A 20,991-nucleotide genomic window follows, 5' to 3' on the forward strand; every position below is an offset into this window, starting at 1 on the left:
ACATCTATGACTATATGGTAGTATGTGTGTTGTGGTGTAATTTACATCCTTCACTCCAACGCACATGTACAGTAGCTGACAAGGTACCTGCAGCACAACATATTACAATATACATAGTGTGTGTTGTGCACTGCGTTGTCAAAAATACTGCAGCTGTTTTTTTTATTTTTTATGCATTAGGATGTACTACCACTACCTTCAAATTGAATTGATTGCCTTAGACTTCTTGCACATGAGCAGGCAGACCTCTGAAAAGTGATTTTTGGTGGATTTGCTTTTCAGATATTGGTTGACATATATGTTGTTTTTTCTTTTTTTTTCTATTGACTTCACATACTGAATGAATACTGTATGCAGAGGTGGGCAGATATACATTGACATGCAACATAATGCACCTTAATACACCACAAATAAGTAAATGGACGTGAATAGAAAAAGGAGGAATGAGCACTTAAGCTGGCCATACATGGGTCAGTTTTTTTCAATCAGCCAGTGGACTGATCGAAAAAAAATGGAATAGATTCTACCATCCACAGAATACACTGATCAGCACTGCAGTTGATTGGCTGCAACTCTGATTGAACAAAATTTTTCCAACAAGCCCGCTTGTGAGAACGGCCATAGATGGTTTAGATGGTGTAAAAATTAAAAATTTGACCGGTCCCTGCTATACCTGCCAAATTTCAATCCATCTATGGCCAGCTTAACAAGTTTCAGACCGCCCTGCCGCAATGTACAGCTTGTGCAGGCAAAGCGACTTAATGGTACGTCGCTGTCTGCTTCCCGGTTTAGGGCCCCCCCCCCCCTTACACACACACATACAACACCCACTGTGATTGTACACAGCTGGAGTCTGTCGGCAATCCCGGCCATTAATCATTGGTGAACCCGCTGATCACCGTCAGTAGTGTAAAAAAGAAAAATAGTAAATTCCAGTATATATACCATAGTTTGTAGGTGCTATAAATTTTACGCAGACCAATCACAATACACTTATTGGCATTTTTTTACCACTGTAGCAGAATATTTTTTGGCCAAAATGTATAAAGAAGTTTGATTTTTTTTTTTTAATGGATATGTTTTCTAGTAGAAATTTAAAAAAAAAAAAATTTTTTTTTTCTGAATTTTTGGTCCTTTTTGTTTATATTGCAAAAAAATATAAAACCCCAGTGGTGATCAAATACCACCAAAAGAAAGCACTATTTGTGTGAAAAAAAATGATATAAATTTTTATTTGGGCACAGAGTTGCATGACCGCACAATTACCAGTTAAAGTAGTGCAGTGCTAAATAACAAAAAAATGGCCTAGTCAAGAAGGGGGTAAAATCTTCCAGAGGTGGTTAAAAAAGGATATCTCTTCCTTTGGAAAGATCATTTTGCGAAGACAATTTCTTAAAAGAGACCAAGAAAAATAAAACAAAAAAAGAAAACATTTATTGCTCTTAGTACAAATAGTTTTGGCACTAGATTTACACTCCTGCTAAAAGTGAGAGCTTTAAACGCTTCCTTACTGGACACCTAAACCCCCCTTCCTGCAGAGACCAATTTTCAGCTTTCAGCGCTGTCACACTTTAAACGACAATTGTGCGGTCATTCAACACTGAATTTTTATCATTTTTTTCCCCACAAATAGAGCTTTCTTTTGGTGGCATTTGATCACCTCTGGGTTTTTTGTTAAAAAAATTAAAAAAAACCCGTTTTATATTTTGTTATTAAATTTTGCAAACAGGTAATTTTTCTCCTTCATTGATGTGTGCTGATGAGGCTGCACTGATGGGCACTGATAGGCTGCATTGATGGGCACTGATAAGGCGGCACTGATAAGCGGCACTGAGGTGGCACTGGTGGGCACTGAGAGGTGGCACTTATGGGCGGCACTGAAGGGCATTGATAGGTGGCACTGATAGCTGGCACTGATGGGCACTGATAGGTGGCAGCGATGGACACTTATGGGTGGCAGTGGGCACTGATCGGCACTGGTAGGTGACACTGATAGGCAGCACTGCTAGGTGGCACTGATGAGGCACTGATTGGCACCACTGGTAGGCATTGATAGGTGGCACTCGTGAGCATTGATAGGTGGCACTGATTGCTGGCACTGTTATGCACTGGTGGGCACTGATTCGTGGCACTGTGGGCACTGGCAGGTGGCACTGGTGGGCACATCTTCCTCTTTGGGACCGATGTCCCTTGCACAGAAGCCGGTGATCGGATTTTTGCTCAGCGTGAGGAGAAAAATAAAAACTATTACCGATCTTCTGTTTACATTACGTGATCAGCTGTCATTGGCTGACAGCTGATCACATGGTAGGGGGCCGGGATCTGCCCCTTACTCCGGTCTGTGCTTATCCGAGTCTAATTGACTCAGTGATCACAGCACATGCCGCGCTCACCCTGCAGGGGGCACGCGGGGAGTGTGCAAAGGGGAGAACGTCTATTGACGGCCTCCTGGCAAAGTAGGTCCGCACTGTATGGCTGGAATGGATCACAGTGTTTCTCCAGGAGCAAAGAAACCAAGCAGCTCCACACAGACCAGCATGGACCATGGAGCAGGAAGTGATGTCACCGGCGTCTGGTTGGACCTAGGCAGGGCTGGAATCTTATCAATCAGGGCTGCAGTGATGAAAGGCTATGCGCTCGGAGCTGACTGCTCCTTCTATTGGCCTCTAGTATCCACCTGTGATCCATTCCAGCCAGCTGCTCAATCCTTTCCAGCTATCCAGAACAGCGGTGGGACCATAGGCATGCGCACAGGGTGTGCCGTGTATGCCTGGGCACTCCCTAATCACCCCATGTCAATTAGCATTATCCAGGGGCGACACCAGGTGGGTGGTTGGGAGATGCCAGTGGCCAGTGTAAATGCCCCCATTATATTAAAGGCTAGGTTCAACTTTAGGAACACATTACACTTGTATTTAGGGTGTACCGTAATATGCTCCCAATCAACTGTCTCCCACCACCAGAGCCTCCTCCCTGTGAGTGCAGGTGGCATTCATGTGTGTTTGAGCTTTGGGGTGCACACCCTAATACAATAGGCTGTGCACACCTATGGGTGGGACCCACAGAGCCATGGAATGCCAGGACTGCACTTTACTTTGGCGAGCATGCATCTTCTATCATCTTGTAAGTGTTTTTAATCTTATCCTATTAAAGTCATCATTTTAATACTACACTCAGGTCGGCGCCTCCCCTCCCTGTTTTTTCCTTAGGGACACACTTAACCCTTTGATCGCCCCTGAGGTTAACCCCTTCCCTGCCAGTGTCATTAGTACAGTAACAATACGCCCCTTCCTAACAAATGACACTTCAATGCTGCTAATTCACTCCCTGGTCATCTCTCGCCTCGACTACTGCAGCTCCCTCCTCATTGGATTACCTTTACATAGGCTATCCCCCCTTCAGTCCATCATGAATGCTGCTGCCAGACTCATCCCCCTTACCAGCCACGCAGTGTCTGCCACCCCTCTCTGCCAGTCCCTCACCCAACAAATTAAAATTCAAAATGCTAACATCAACTTACAAAGCCATCTTCAACTCGGCCCCCAGCTACATCACTAACCTAGTCTCAAAATACCAACCTACTCATTCCCTTCGTTCCTCCCAAGACCTCCTGATCTCTAGTTTCCTCATCACCTCCTCCCCTCCTCCCATGCTCACATCCAAGACTTCTCCCGAGCCTCTCCTATCCTATGGAACTCCCTACCTCAATCTGTCTGACTATCTCCTATTCTGCTTGGTTTTAGGCGATCCCTGAAAACCCTTCTCTTCAGAGAAGCCTATCCTACCCCCACCTAACAAATGTACTTTTACTTTCTCCATCAGATCATCCCCCGCAGTTATTACCATTTGTATCACTTGACCCCCCCTCCTAGATTGTAAGCTCTAACGAGCAGGGCCCTCTCAATCCTCCTGTATTGTATTGTAATTGTACTGTCTGCCCTCATGTTGTAAAGCGCTGTGCAAACTGTTGGCGCTATATAAATCCTGTATGATAATAATAGTGCATATTTTTAGAACTGATCAATGTATTTGTGTCACTGGTCCCCTAACAAAGTGTCAGGTGTTCAATTTGTCCGCTGCAATATCGCAGTCCCGCTAAAAATGGCTGAACGCCGCCATTACTAGTAAAAAAAATTTAAATTCCATAAAAATATACCATCATTTGTAGACACTATAACCAATATGCACTTATTGGGATTTTTTACCAAAAATATGTAGCTGAATACATATTGGCCTAAATTGATGAAATTCATTTTTTTTTACATTTTTTTTATTGGATATATTTTATAGCAGAAAGTAAAAAAAATAGTTTTTTTTTTTCAAAATTGTTGCTCTTTTTTTGTTTATAGCACAAAAAAATAAAAACCACAGAGGCGATCAAATACCACCAAAAGAAAGCTCTATTTGTGGGGGAAAAAAAAGGACATCAATTTTTATTTGGGTACAGCGTCGCACGACCGCACACTTGTCAGTTAAAGTAACGTAGTTCCGTATTGCAAAAAATGGCCTGGTCATGAAGGGGGTAAATCTTTCCAAGGCTGAAGTGGTTAAAGCGGTAGTAAAAGCCGCCTTTTACCTTGTACCTAAAGCTAAACCTATAATAAGGCTTACCTGTAAGTACAGTAAATATCTCAACATGCATCATTTAGTAGACATTTACATGTGTAGCAGCCGGTGACGTCACACTGCGTTCTCAATGGACAGCATGCCGTCCATTTAGAGAGCTGTGCAGCGGCTGTGACTCCTGCAACAATGTCATTGCGGCTTAGTCATTCAAGTGGCTTGAGTCCGTGAACCCGGAAAGGAGGACCGGGTGAAGACGGAATCCCTATCGGCAGTTATAGTGCACCACTGGAGGGATCTGTTTTTTAGGTAAGCCTTTCATAAGGTGCTAGTATGCGGTGCGTACATTACGACATGAGCCTGCAGGGGGACCTATTGTGTTTTTCTTTTTTTTTTTTCCTTTTTTTTTTTTTTTTTGTTTTTTATTTTTGTTTTTTATTATTATATTTTACCAAAGTTTACTACGGCTTTTAATGAATGTTATTTGAAATTACTTCAAAATTTACTTTGCTTTTAATATTTAATTTTGGAACTAATGGCCTTTGCTGAGGAAAAATCCCATACAAATGTTCAATCCCGCTCCTTCGAATTTTCCTGTCACTGCAGTCCAAAAACGAATGGCGATTTGACCCAAATAACGGTTAGTAAATGGAACATACGTTTTTGAAACAAAAAACTTCTAACAAAATTCTACTATTGTATATCAAAATTGAAAAATGCAGCGCTTAAAACTATTTTGTGTAAAAAGTGACATTAAATGTCAACAATACTAATGCCGCGTACACAGGGTCGGATTTTCCGACGGGAAATGTTCGATGGGAGCTTGTTGTCGGAAATTCCGACCCTGTGTAGGCTCCATCCGACGTTTTCCGTTGGAATTTCTGACGAACAAAATTTGAGATCTGGATCTCAAATTTTACGACAACAAAATCTGCTGTCGTAAATTCTGATCGTGTGTACTCAATTCCGGCGCACAAAGTTCCACGCATGCTCGGAATCAAGCAGAAGAGCCGCACTGGCTATTGAACTTCATTTTTCTCGGCTCGTCGTACGTGTTGTACGTCACCCCGTTCTTGACGTTTGGAATTTCTGACAAGATTTGTGTGACCGTGTGTATGCAAGACAAGTTTGAGCCAACATCCGTCGGAAAAAAAAAACATGGATTTTGTTGTCGGAATGTGCGATCGTGTGTATGCGGCATAACAATACATTGACATTTAATATCACTTTTTACACAAAATAATTTTAAACGCTGCATTTTTCTATTTTTGTATTTGTGCTTTTGGTCTTTGGCTGTGCTGGCTGCTTTTTTATTATTACACAGGTATATGTTTTTGATTTACTATTGTATTATGAGTTTATTACAAGCTACACTAGTAAAAACTTTTTCTTTGTGAACTTTTTTTTTATTTGCCCAGGAGGATTTCTCTAGTCGTCACCTTCCATGTGTGCCTTGTCTCTTTCAGACATTGGTGGTGCTCCTCCCGCCCAGTCTTTTCCTCTGGATACATTGTAAAGCCCTCTCTGTCCATGTGTCATAGGAAGCATCAGCCTGCCTCCCCCCCACAGCTGACACTCTCTGCAGGCAGGCAGCCTCCTTGAGCAAACTGTATGGCTGTGCAGAGGGGCTGGTTAGATATTGACTGAGAAGTGCAGACAAATAGAGGGGGTGAGTTTCATGTAGAGGAGGAGTGAGGGAGAGGAGGTCATAGACTGAACTAAGGAAAGGGAGGGAGTTCAGACCAGAGTAGGAGAAAGGCACACAAGTCTTGGGGGCTGTGAAATAAGCTGGACGTAGTGGAATCATTGAGAAAGGATTAGCCGGTGACCGAGGACAGTTACTTTCCCTCAACTTCCTGCAGCATCTGGCAAGCTGGAAGCATTCCTGGAGCCGGGATGGGAAGAAGACGTTGAAGCTGCCAAACTCGCATAAAGGGAATTCTGAGTTCAGAACAAGCGGCTCACTGTGTGCCCCCCAACGCCTGAGATGGGCCAGACGCACTGCCATAAAATGAGTCGCCCAAGACCCCGACAACTCCAACCAGGTGTGTGAATTTGGGAGGACTGGGGGCTGCTGAGGCCACAGCAACACATGGAGACAGAGGAGAGCCTCAAAGAGACTGGTCTATGCTGCCCACAACTGGTAAGTCATACAACACCGCTGCCATGAAATTAACCCATGTTGCCACTTTAAAATGCCTGCCGTCTCAACAGGAAGGACCGCTGTGTACAGTGTGTACAGGTTCGTAGAAAAGTGGTAAGAATCGAGGCGGATCTCAATGATGGGGCCTCCTAGTCCGCTTTATTGGGCTTCTCCTCTGCCAGCGCAGATGTTTGTGTCCTCACATTATACAGAGAGAAATAAGTGGTACCTGTTTGTCGTTCAATTTATCTTTTCCAGGAAATAATAAGACAAAACCTATAAGAATACGGCACCTTGGCTTCCCCTTGAATGTTTACTGTGCCCACCTATGTGGCCTTTCCACAAAGACGGGCCTGGTAAGAAGGTTCAGAACTGTGTTTCGGAGTACTTGGCAACTTAAAGTGTTAATGTTCTTTTTTGTTGTAGCTCTGAATCTCTGGAGAGGATCAGACAGCACAGCTCGCTTTTGTATAAACTTTTATTTTAACCCTGATGGTCCGCCATGGTCTGTTCATGGATTTCCTTTAGAAGGCCACCATCATTTTGGTGCACAGAGTTAATCTTTTTTTTGCAATAATTCCAATTCCTTTGCCTTCTAGGGGAATATCTGAGCTGTTCTAGTTTCTAGAATAAAAAACTGCCCTTTACGGTAAATTTGTGTACGTAGACAACTTACAACTGATCTGAAACCGATGTTTTCTGCTTTTTTTTTAAGGCAATGTATACTGGTATATTCGATGTTCTTATACATCCAGTTTGTAAGCCTAAGACCCCATACACACTATACAACTTTTGTTGTCTGATTTCCTTTAGATTTACCAAAACCATGTAGTGCAAGGGCCTGCCTGATTGCATACAAATTGAAGCTCTTAAAGTGGAGTTCCACCCATATAAAAGTCAGTAGCTACAAAAAATGTAGCTGCTGACTTTTAATAATCGGACATTCACCTGTCCCACAGTCCAGCAATGTGGGAGAACGAAGCCCCACTCCTCTCCCCCTCCTTTCCTTGGCACCGGCATTGTGACTGTGAGCGCCCGGCTGTGGCTTTGCAGCTGGGCACGCACTGTGCATGCCCGAGCCACTCTGCGCGCTGTGATTGGCCGGGCAATCTTCTGGGACCTGTGACGTGTCCCAGAAGATTGCACGGAGGGAGGGGGGGGGAGAGGTGAACTTCCTTCCGGCTCCGCAGACCCCCCGGGAGGACGTGGGAGCTGGATGCCCCTAAAAAGAGGATATCGCTCCCCCCCCCCCCCCCCAAAAAAAAAAAAATGAAATGCCAAATGTGGCATGTCAGAGGGTCACCTTCACTTAAAGAGGAATTTCCATTTTTGGGTGGAACTCCGCTTCAAGGTTTGACCTCATATTATATGGTTTTGGTAAATCTGAAGGAAAAAATCTACAGAAAATTGTATAGTGTGTATCCAGCTTTAGGCATTGTTATCTAAAGGAAGACCTTTATTGTTACCAATAGCAACCATTCAGAACATTTAATTCCTCAATGACACTGTCGTTTGGTTGCTATGGCAATAAAAATAGTTTTGTCTTCACTTTGAATACAGTGGGTCATATCTTTCAGTGTCGATTGTTTACTAGGGTTGCACCGATACCGTGTTTTTTACCACGGAGTACGAGTACAGATACTTTTGGTCAAGTATTTGCCAATACTAAGTACCAATACCTTTGTGGTGTGATTTGAGACCATACAAAATGAATGGGCTCAAATCGCACTGCAAAGAATCACATTCAATATGAACAGGAATGTGGTGTGATTCCTGTCCAAATCGAATGCGGTTTCCCGCAATGCCTTCTGAAACGAATGGAAAGGAAGCTGAAAGGCACCCAATATAGTTTAGTAAGTCGGTTTATTAATACAAATAGTGAAAGCATATAGTATTGCACTCACATGGTGGAAGCAACAAAAGGTATGTCATGATCAGATGAGTCTATAAGGATGGGCTGGTAGATGGCTCAAACCGCTGGAGGCTGGGGGAAGAGAGCCGCCTCTGGGAGCGGGGAACAAAATGGTGGGAGGGGAAGGAGGAGCCCAAGCCACAGCCACCGATATCCACAGTTGGATTAGGAGCCGGAGCTTGGCTGGTGGAACTCGTCATGCAGGGAGGTTTCCTGCACCGCTCCTGTGTGAACCCAGGCTGAAGTCACTATGACAAGCTTGGGTTTACACAGGAGCACTGCGGGAAACTGCATGCGATTCGGACAGGAATCGCACCGTATTCCTGTTCAAATTGCATGCAATTCTTTGCAGTGCGATTTGAGCCCATTCATTTTCATTCATTCAATCGTACCGCAAAGGTATCCGATTGGGGTATCGAAGCATGTGTACTCGTGCAAATAGTCAGTATCAGCACCGGTACCAATATTGGTGCAACCTTATGCCGTGTACACACGACCGGACTTTTCGTTGGACTGAACTCCGAAGGACTTTTCGACGGAGTTCCAAAACGGACTTGCCTACACACGATCACACCAAAGTCCGATCGTTTTGAACATGATGACGTACGACCGGACTAGAATAGGGAAGTTCATAGCCAGTAGCCGCCCTTGCGTCCTTTTTTGTCCGTCGGACTAGCATACAGACGAACGGATTTTTCGATCTGACTTGAGTCCGTCAGAAAGATTTGAAACATGTTCTATTTCTAAAGTCGGACAGATTTTTCGACAGAGAGGGTCTGATGAAGCCCACACATGATCGAATTGTCCGACGGATTAGTTCTGTCGGACCAGTTTGGTCGAAAAGTCCGGTCGTGTGTACACAGCATTAGTTTTTACCAATGGCAGAATACAGAGAGAAGATGGTATGGTTGCCAATAAATGTGGATATGCCACATACTGATTACCTTCCCGAAAAACCTTTCTCAACTTTTTTAACATGGAGGATAACTTGAAATAACTTTCCAGTCTCAGGAAACCACTGCAAATAATTACTTAATCTACAGCTTATGGTATATTAGCATGGTAGCCAGTGGGAATTAAAGGTCCGCTTCCTCCATTCATAGATCATTTTTTCATTCATAGAAGCTATAGTATATCTAATTCTGCAGCCATCACCCATATATCACACTGACTGTAAGTAAAGTCCCTTGTCCCTATGTTTTCAAGTCTCTAATGACTTGTTGAACTTTGATTTCTATTTTGTGTATCTATCTGGGATACACTGATGGATTTGAGCGCCTTCATATCAGACCTGGCACAGGAGCTTACAGTGTATTGTTCCTTCAACAACTGCGGGCAGTAAAGACATACAACCCCTGTACTATACTATTGTACTTTGGACTGTGAGATGTAAATTGCATAGGAACAGCATAAACAGTCCAACACGAGCAACACTCCAGTAGAATATTGACCACAGGCTCTTCTGCTTTAGGTCATCATGGTTAATCATTGTGCCACCATCTTGTTATGATTTGCCCTTGGGTTCTTTGGGTTCTATCTAGAAGTACCTATAGACTAGTTCCAGTTATTAAATAAACAACCCCTACATGTTTTTAACCCAACACTGACATACACATGCCTATGTTTTAAGAACATGTGTTCTGGGACTTGCATCATCATCATCATGCTTATCTCTTACCAGAGGAAAACAGAATCTTCAGATAAAGCCATCCTGGCTGATTTCCATTTCAGTTAACAATGGTACTGAAAGATGTCTTTTGCTGCATTTTACAACTCACAGACTTGCTATTGTTTGCCTGAACCTGTAGAATTTTCAGGTATCCAGTCACTAGCATGCTTTCTGAATACCGTAAACATTGAATCAACTCAAGATATTTCTCTTATGTTTTGATTTGCATGTCTGACTAGGTTTTTCTGTTGTCCCATTCTTGTTGGGGAGGTCTTCTACCATCCAAAGAACATAGCCGTCAGCATACCCCCAGCCTAAGTAAATTCTTGGTATGTTCCCATGGAGAATCAACTAAATAGCATGGGGCATATAACTGCTGCATGTCCTGGCCTCCAGGGCATTCTCTGGAGGAAGACGTGGAGGATATGCTTCAGCTGGTGACAGCAGTAGTGCATCTGGAAAAAAGAGCTCTGCTTTCATGAACATGCTGAGGGTGGGGGGGAAATCTTCTGCCGTTATCCAGCCAGCAAAAAGGACTCCGCAGGAACCCAGACTACACCACCCCAATATTGGTGCACTACAGTCATATTGAAAAGGGCAACATTCATAAATACTGCCCTATTTTAACTTTATGCAGTATAATTTGCTAGTGCTACTATCTTTCCTGTATAAAATGTATACTGTAGATGTCAAATGATCAGTCATACTTAGGCCATACTTAGTTTACCATCAACACAGAAAGTGTTGATGGGGGAATCCCTCCTGCAGAGGCATTGTCTTCTTGTGGCGGGGGAAGCCTACTCAGCAGCTACTAGTGATAATCACAGGTAAAACCCAGCAGGCTGGTTGTACCCAAGTTAATTTGATCAACTTGGTACATTCAGCATGCCCAAACATGGTTCAAATCTCGGTTCAGTTCCTGCTAAACCGGACGAAATTCGAATCGTGTATGGCCTGCCCTAGACTTTATGGACAAAGCTTACAACTTAGAGTGTACTCACACTGGTAGTTTTACCCACACCTGGCACAGTTCATCCCCTTGTTTCAGTTAATTTGTGTAGTGTGAGTGCTCTGAACCATGCCAAGGAATGGTTAAGTGTACCATGCTTGGGACCACTTATAAGAGGTGGTCCGGTACGGTTCCCTTCAGTGTGAGCAAAAATTATGCTTGAGCACAGAACTCTCCATAGATCACTAATCATGGAAGCAGGAAACACTGCGGTCTGGTTAGCAGAGGTGATGATGGAAGTGTGCCCAGGAACGCTTCCTTTCAAGTACAATGTGAGCGTAGATCAGTGGGGAAGGATAACTTTGCTCAGTTTGAGTACACCCTTTGTTACTTCTGGGCAGCCCTTGACAGGTAAAGAAGGACCTTGTTAAGATCAGCTGACCAGGATCTCCGGCTTTATGGATCAGTTCAACAATGAATGGGCAGGGCCAAGTGCTGCACAGAATATACCACAAGCAGTATGGAGATTGCCACTCAGGATTACCTCCTGAAAATGCTAGTGGCCTGACTTGTTATGCTCAATAGTTTGAATCAGTGACCTGGGACAAGTAAGTGGACCAGAAAAGTAAGAATTTCTGCATATTTTTGTTGATATCTGCAGTGTGGAGTCTAAAGAACTGCCAATAAATGTGGATATGCCACACACTAATTACCTTCCCGAAAAACCTTTCTCAACCTTTTTAACATGGAGGATAACTTGAAATAACTTTCCAGTCTCCGAAAACCTTTCTAAGGCTGAAACTGAAGTATTTTTACAGCACATAACGTAATCCCAATGGAATTTCAGCATACCATTACTCTTTCAGGAAGCAATTCTTGCCTATAATAAATATAAACATGTGGAAGGTTAAAAAAAAAAAAAAATGATGGAAGTGGTGCGTGCCCACAGCATGCTAAAGTGGTGGCGAGGGGGCAGTATAGTGCCCATTTATTCCCAGGAACCTTAATGTATTTGTGAACTTAGTCACTAAAGTCCCATAAGCTTGAACATGTTATTGTCATTTAAACAGTCAACTTAATAAAAAAAAAAAATGCAGCTTTTATTAAATTTTACCTATGATCCTGATTCCTGTCATGAATGTCCTTGTTCAAACACTTCCTGTTTTGGGCAACAGTGCTCTGTCCCTATCTTCTAAGTGTCATCATGTGTTGTCACCCTGTCACACAGACTTCTGATGGAGACTACAAGTGGACAATTCAACAAACATTACACAGGCACGTTCTGCTGTTATCACCATCAGGAAACCCACCCTGGGAAATGCCATACAGCCATTGCTGGAGCACATGCATGCAGACAAGAGGTGGCTACAAAATATTTATTTATTTATTTCTGGTACTTATATACCCTGTTTCCCCGAAAATAAGACCTAGCGTGATTGTCGGTGATGGCTGCAATATAAGCCCTACCCCCCAAATAAGCCCTAGTTAAAGTCCTTGTAGGTCTTATTTTCAGGGTAGGGCTTATTTGGGGGGTAGGGCTTATATTGCAGCCATCACTGACAATCACGCTAGGTCTTATTTTCGGGGAAACAGGGTAGCGCCGTCAATTTACGCAGCGTTTTAGATTGTACATTCACATCAGCCCTTGTCCTCCAGGAGCTTACAATTTAAGGTGCCTAAATCACATTCATACATACACATGCTAGGGCCAATTTAGACAGGATCCAGTTAACCTACCAGGTTCAGGAGATATCAGCAGAATTGAGATGCAGCAAAGGATGAAAAACTTAAAGCAAGTATTTCATACAAAAATTTAATAGTTTGATATGCAGTCCTTTAGCAAACTAAATATCATACAGTTTAGATTTATATCTGTTTTAAAGACACTCTATCACTTTGCCCAATTAGGACCAAGTGACATGCAGGGGAATTCATATAGCTGGTCTAAAGCAGGCCATAGATTAATAAGAAAGATTATGTAAATCTCTCCTTTCACCCATCAACACCACCAGTGTTGATGGGGGAATTCTTTCAGCAGAGCTATTGTGTTCTCCCAGCGGGCAACAACTCCTTCCCCAGATGATACTATTAGGTTAGGTTCACACTGTAGCAGGTGGTTGCGGATTCGGGAATTGCAGCTGTTCTCGGACCCACCACCACTCGCAGTCAAAACGTGATACTCTGTAGAGATGCGTGGGGCTGCCATTTATTCTTACTGGCACCCCTATGTATCTAAACCCAGGCACCAACCCGGAGATTTGTGTGGGTAGCTGACAGGGAAACACAGGGGGACTCTAAACTATAGTGAATATCAGCATTAAACACAAAATTATCCACTTACACATAAAAAGTCATTCTCTATAGATGAGTTCATTACATGTAACACTTCACATGTGGTCTATTTGCTATGATGCCCATGCGGGTTATACTATGTGGGGAGAACTAAAAGACTCCTCAAGATATGCATTGCTGAGCATCTAGCAAGTATAAGAAAATGATTCAAACATCATAGCGTATCTCTGCACGGTTGGCGCTAAACCGGAAGTGACGCTCTGAGTCTGATGATTCAGTGTTGGTGAAATACAGAACACACACAACAGGTCCGCTGTGACCACAATACGCCAGGTCTTGCTGTGGCAAGCTGTTACTATGTGCTTTTATTTGTTTGATTACATGTGAGTGGAATATTTGAAGATTTATATTATATTTTAATAAATATATCTTAAATGTTATTACACTATCCGGGCACTTAATTTTATTTCATGTGGAGAGGACATGACACATACTCACGATTGGATATCGTTGGATGATTTAACCCTATGTGGGTGGATGTTTGCCAAGCATGAGAGTGCAAGGCATCTTTATTTGGTGAGTGCATGTCTAAAGGGGAGTTGAAGACTATATGCACGCGGTGTAGTGAAAGATTTGGAGGACCCCAATTCCTATTTAACTGCATTTGAAGCCATTATGGCCTATTTTTGGACTGTTTAAATCACGGACTATTATTGCAGTCACTATTGTTATAGTGACTAACACTTGTCACTGGGTGTTTATTTTACAGTATTTAGATATTAGCGCCACTATTTACTTTAATCTATAGGGTAAATGCGTTGTTTGCATAAAAAGTTGTGTTTGCCTGTGGAAGGGGTCCCAGATGAAAGTCAGCAATCCTACTCCTGGTCAGAGAGATGGGAAGGAAAACTGCATATGGGAAATACTGGAGGATGCACAGCCAAAGGGGAGCCACACTGCAGCCAACAGTATATGCCAGGAGCCGTGGCTGTTCACCCCTGCCATAGACGAAGCGAATCTCAGCCAGTCCCTTTTGAACTGGCCAAGATTTTATCCATCTATGGACAGCTTAAGGAACTCTTGAGAACTGCAACATGTCTCCACATGACAATTGTCTGTGCAGGGGTAAGATATATGTACTTGTATACAGTAGTGTGGAGGCACACTGAGACCAGAGTGTCCATATATGTTGGTGGGGCGTAAGGCGTCCTAGCGGGGACACTGTGGCGCTGCATTCGTTAAGGCCTGTGATACATGAGCAAAGTACTTGCACAGTTCCGTGGCCATACTTCTTAACCTGTTGACATTAATGCACAGTGGACACAATTTCTGTTAGAGATCACCTCTCCCTAGGTTTTGCAGCATTTCCGAGCTGGTACCGTGGAGCTTGTCCACCAACTCAGCAGTCCAGTCACTTCACTCCCAGTGACAATGTCTGTTCTTCTCCAGGGGCCCTACCACATCTTTCCCTCCCTGATTCCAGGTTAGGTCCCTATGTACTCTGTGCCGCGAGATCGGTGTGGGGAACTGGTCACTAGTGAAAGGGCTAAGCACAACCAACCTCTTCCTTGCCGAAAGATCTTCTTAGATGCAGCATTTAAGGGACAAGAGAAAACTCCATAGTGTAAAACCATAGATTTTTTAAAATGAAATAACAATATCCACTCACTGGATATCACTTTAAAAGAGCTCTCACTGAATAATTCAGCATTTGTTTCTAGCCAGTAATGCAACATGGCGCTGTGACTCCACCCTACAAGATGTCATGAAGCTCCTCCCACTTTCAGTGTTCCATTGCAGACCTTTGAGAAAGTCTGGCAAGGATGCAACACTTCACGTAGGCGGAGCTTCATGACATTCCCATGTAGGGCGGTGTATCTGTGCCATCCCTGATTACAGCGATAGGTACTCTGCCTGTCTCTGTACGCCAACTTATACTTGGTCTTGATTGCCTCCAGTTTTGTTATCTACAAACTGGAGGTAATTATTTTTTAATTTGGTGCATTAATAGCGCCCTTTTTTTTTAAAGTGACACTATTAGGAACTACTTGAATTTGTTGCACTTCTCAATAAAGTTTGGGCGGTGCAGGCCATTTTAAAAAGGAATAATGCCAAAAAAGGTGTCATTAACAATTTATTGAATTCCTTCCCTCCTGGTCTCTTGGTAGACTCATCTCCCCCCCCCCCCCCCCCCCGAACCACGTTTACCTGTACAGTATATATCTGTGCTATACTCCCTCACTACTCCTACTCCTACTATTTGAGCTCTCACAAAATAATGTTTTTATTTGGGTATGGGGGAGCATGTGACCTCCTACCATAATTCTGTTTCAATAGTTTTTAATTGAAAGTGTTTTACAAAGGTAAAGAGGTAGACTGAAACATACAAAAATAAGGCCTACAATCGGCCTTGCTTGAATCATCTAAGAGTGAACAAAGTGCAAAACCGGGGCGAAGGCGGCATACAACATTCCTCCTCCCATAATTCAGTGCTAATGCTGTTACATTCAGTGGTCAGACTCCCGAACACTATCATGTGATGTCATCAATCATATGTAAGCACTAACACAAGCTTGGGTAGGGTTTGATTTCCACCTCCGATGGAGGATCAGAGCCCTGGAGGGGTGTAGAGTGGACAAAGTAAGTCACAGGGTGCACTACTAACAGCAAGTTTTTCAATGATTTAAGAGATCAGCCCAGTTGCATACTGGGAACTTCTCTGCCACTATAAACTGTAGAAAGGTCTTTGTTTAGACTAGGGCTCTTTAAAATAACCTGCTTTTATTACTGACAGCTGTGTCTTAATAAGCTTTACAGTAGCTGGATATTTCTTCAAGGGTTGTCCCTGACCAAATGGGCCTCAACATCCTGCAGGTGATAACATACAAACACAGTGTAAACATGATGGCTAATGACCACCTTTTCTCTGTGCCCTGTTAGTGACTTTCTACCTCCATCCAGGGCCCAACTAACAGCCAATCCTCCAGAGGCCTAAACAGCCTCTTGCTGGAAAAACTCAAGCATCCCTTGAATGACAAATGCTCCCGTGAACAAACAATCCTTCCAGTTGACCAAGGGTCTGCCCCGTTTCTTAGGGAGGAATGCTTTGATTGCTTTGATGCTCTTTTCACAGCTTCACCATTCAAAAGCTGTAAAATGGCTGTAAACTGAAAACAAGTATATTTTTGGACTCTGTCAGCATAGCCGTCCTTGTGGCTTCCACAGTGAAAATCAAAATGAAGCCCTGTTCAGTGTAAGAGCACCCCAGATGTATTATGTTTTCTCCTTCTGTCAGAGTTGATGTATACTTTTGGCATTCCGCAGATTGTGAATTTGGCTATGTGACTTCCTGCAGTAGTGCTCCAACAATCCACATTCCTCATATTCAACATCCACTGTATATTGTGATAATGAGAAATCTGCTGACATAAGAGAAATGGATCACACAATGTTTTCTTAATGTAAAAGAATCTTAAATGCTAACTTAACCCAGTACTATAAATTCCGCAGTATGAGTGGAATCTGATATGTGAAGCCTGCAAGTGCCTCGGCCTCCTGGCCTCCGTCAATGGGAACTTTTGGCTGAAGTACCTATTCCTTTTACAACCATTGCTATCACACCTAGCTTTAAAGTGGTACTAATGGTACAACCAAAAATTACATACAGTAGATGTTGAAGTCTGCCAATAGCATTAGTAAAAACACACAGTTGAGCAGCTGTTTTACCAGCCCCCCCCCCCCCCCAACTGCTCCTCCTTAAGCTGCAAAGGCAGCGGATGGGGGTGTACACAAATACACAGGCAGAAATGATCCCCCTGTTGTGTTTGGTGGGCACTACTGCCTACCTAACATGACCCATTCAACTGAATGGGGCCACACCACAAACTGCAATCGCATGCAGGTTTGTAGGGGTTAAGACCAATAGTGAGGAGGCGACATACAACCTTTGAAAAGTGATCCACTGTGTAATTTGTCTGCGCTGTATACACCAATCAGCAATAACATTATGATCACCCACCATAACCTGTCAAGGCATGGACTTCTTAAAGTGATTGTAAAGGAATTAAAAAAAATAAACATCCCTATATTTACCTGCTCTTCTCGGTACCCCCGCCGACACTTCTGGCTTCTCCTCTCTGTCCAGTGCCCCCACGGGAAGGCGCTTCCCATGGAGGCACTCGTGCCTGCTCACTCTTGAGCCCCAATGCTGCGTCTTTGACACAGACAGTGGGACTCATCACTGGCTTTTGATCTACAGCGCTGGGAGCCAATGGCTCCCAGTTCCCCAGCAAAGCCAGCGAGACTCGGAAATGAAGGGAGAGAAGACGTCCACTGCGCTGGATCGAATGAGGGCTCAAGTTAGTATAGGGGGGGCCAAAATCAATGCCTAAACATTTTTTACCTTAATGCAGGGAATGCATGAACTGGTTCCCGACTGGCTCACGTCCCCTGCGCGAAACCCCGTACAGGTGGGGTTTTCTTTTAAGAGCCGCCATAGGGCACACGTCCGCTGCGATCGCGTGTGGCCGGCGACGATCGCAAACGCCGGCCACACGCGATCGCGTGCACGAGGGATCGAACAGGGATTTGTGTGTGTAAACACACAAATCCCTGTTCTGTCAGGGGAGAGGAGACATGTCGTTTGTTCCTACTAAGTAGGAACAAGGATATGTCTCCTCCCCTAGTCAGTCCTATCCCCTTACAGTTAGAACACACTGAGGGGAACACACATTTAACCCCTTGATTTGCCCCCTGTTAACTCCTTTCCTGGCAGTGACATTTATACAGTAATTGGTAAATATTTATAGCACTAATCGCTGTATGAATGTCAATGGTCCCAAAAATGTGTCAAAAGTGTCCGATCTGTCCGTCGCAATGTCGCAGTACTGCTAAAAATCGCAGATCACCTCCATTACTAGTAAAAAAAATAATAATTATAAAAATGCCATAATTCTTTCCCATATTTTGTAGATGCTATAACTTTTGCGTAAATGTATGTGACGGCGTGCAGCGGGGAACACACAACTATTGAAATGAAAGCTGTGATGTTCCGGCGCTGTAATCAAACAGGCGGCGGCTCTCCTCTCCCTTCACTACTGGGGACACTGGCTGCACTACTGGGGACACTGGCTGCACTACTGGGGACACTGGCTGCACTACTGGGGACACTGGCTGCACTACTGGGGACACTGGCTGCACTACTGCGGACACTGGCTGGCTGCATCTGACGGGCACTGGTGAGGCTGCATCCTCAGTCTCAGTCCTCAGTCTCTGACCATCTCCTGTACCATGTCCTCAGTCGCTGACCATCTCCTGTACCATGTCCGCAGTCTCTGACCATCTCCTGTACCATGTCCGCAGTCTCTGACCATCTCCTGTACCATATCTGCAGTCTCTGACCATCTCCTGTACCATGTCCCCAGTCTCTGACCATCTCCTGTACCATGTCCCCAGTCTCTGACCATCTCTTGTACCATGTCTGCAGTCTGACCATCTCCTGTACCATGTCCTCAGTCTCCGACCATCTCCTGTAGTATGTCTGCAGTCTCTGGCCATCTCCTGTACCATGTCCTCAGTCTCTGGCCATCTCCTGTACCATGTCCTCAGTCTCTGGCCATCTCCTGTACCATGTCCTCAGTCTCTGGCCATCTCCTGTACCATGTCCTCAGTCTCTGACCATCTCCTGTACCATGTCCCCAGTCTCTGGCCATCTCCTGTACCATGTCCCCAGTCTCTGGCCATCTCCTGTACCATGTCCCCAGTCTCTGACCATCTCCTGTACCATGTCTGCAGTCTCTGACCATCTCCTGTACCATGTCCCCAGTCGCTGACCATCTCCTGTATAAAAATATTTTTAAAAACAGTCACTTTCGGTATCGGTTTCGGTTTTCGGGATCAAGGAAGATTTATTTTCGTTATCGGTTTCGGCACCAAAAAAACCCATTCGGTGCATCCCTACTGATAAGCAACAGTAAAGGACAACCACTGTAGGCAGAGAAAATATGGCTGCCACCATATAATTAGGTAGCTACAAATAAACAAGACATATTAGGTTGATAAGACTCTTTACAATTTATCTCTAGTCTTTATCTCAAGTCTTTATCTTTATCTCAAGTTTATCTCTGCTGTACTTGTATACAGTGAGAGGAAAAAAGTATTTGATCCCCTGCTGATTTTGTATGTTTACCCACTGACAAGGAAATGATCAGTCTATCATTTTAGTGGTAGGTTTATTTTAACAGTGAGATACAGAATAACAATAAAAATGACTTGGAAAGGATCTGCAAAGAGGAGTGGGACAAAATCTCTCCTGAGATGTGTGCAAACCTGGTGGCCAACTACAGGAAACATATGACCTCTGTGATTGCCAACAGGGTTTTGCCACCAAGTTCTAAGTCATGTTTTGCGAATGGGTCAAATACTTATTTCACCCATTTTGTTGTTATTCTGTCTCTCACTGTCAAAATAAACCTACCATTAAAACGATAGACTGATCATTCCTTTGTCAGTGGGCAAACGTATAAAATCAGCAGGGGATCAAATACTTTTTTCCCCTCACTGTACTTGTAACAGCATGCTTGCTCCAGGTCAGTGACTCAAAGTTATGGAGCAAAAGTCTGAGATAGCCAAAGAGCCAACAATTTTAGGAGGAGGTCAGCAATGGCAGCATTCATATATCCTTCAATACAGGTTTCTTTTAAGTTGAATGTTATTGTATTCGCTCAAGTGGAAAGATGTTGGGTAATCATCAGCCTTTGGCCTAGAAAATGGGAAAAGCTCTGGTTTGCAATTGAAAGGAGAAACATTACATTATAGTTATCTTACCTCTGCTCTCTCATTGCCAAGATTTGCCATTCTGAAATTCCTGAGCCAAGCACTTCTGTTTTCAGCCCAGTCTGTCTCTGATGTATCAGCACGTTTGCTTCTTGGCTTGAGTGGGTAAACCTTCGAACTACATAGACAACCACTGACAAGTTCAGAACACAACCGCACCTAACCCCTCTGTATTCAAAACATCTAATGTTCTTTTTTTCTATTGCTGGACTCCACCTTGAGGCAGAGTTGATGAACCTGTAGACATGAGATGGTGTTCACTTGATAGCTGATGATCGGACGGTGTAGGCCTCACTGGGTGTGTAGCTTTGATGCATTAGATCCCGGCATACTGGTGTGGATGGGAAACTCAGATACGCATTCTAGCCCCGCAGCTGGAAGCCTGAAAAACTGTGAGAGGCTGAAAGTTACTGTGGCTGACAGGACTGGACGATGCACTGAGCAGTAGGTGCCCAGGGACTAATGCCTGGAAAGCAGACTGCTTGTGTTAATACTGCCCTGAACATTAGTACTTCTTGGTGCACCATCCAGTCCAATGGTGGTGCTTCTATAAGGAAGCACAGGCGCCCCCCCTCTCTCCAGCCACCCCCTCTATCACCAATAGATAGATTCATGCATTGCATTTGATG

At 43.8% G+C, this 20,991-nt stretch overlaps 1 protein-coding gene across 2 annotated transcripts in view; it reads left to right on the forward strand.

Moving 5' to 3' along the window:
- Nucleotides 1-6,091: 6,091 nt before the first annotated feature.
- KIAA1614 (KIAA1614 ortholog) overlaps nt 6,092-20,991 on the forward strand; it is a 62,259-nt gene continuing 47,359 nt past the window's right edge. Inside the window, exons 1-2 of one of the 2 annotated variants that reach the window (XM_073593338.1) lie at nt 6,092-6,706; nt 12,465-12,597. In XM_073593338.1, the coding sequence (XP_073449439.1) occupies nt 12,581-12,597 (17 nt within the window). In that variant the 5' untranslated portion in view covers nt 6,092-6,706; nt 12,465-12,580. The remainder of the gene's footprint in view (nt 6,707-12,464; nt 12,598-20,991) is intronic. The other variant, XM_073593339.1, reaches the window with a different exon arrangement.

The sequence above is a fragment of the Aquarana catesbeiana genome, linkage group LG07 (assembly GCF_042186555.1).
Source record: "Aquarana catesbeiana isolate 2022-GZ linkage group LG07, ASM4218655v1, whole genome shotgun sequence".
Lineage (NCBI taxonomy): Eukaryota > Metazoa > Chordata > Amphibia > Anura > Ranidae > Aquarana > Aquarana catesbeiana.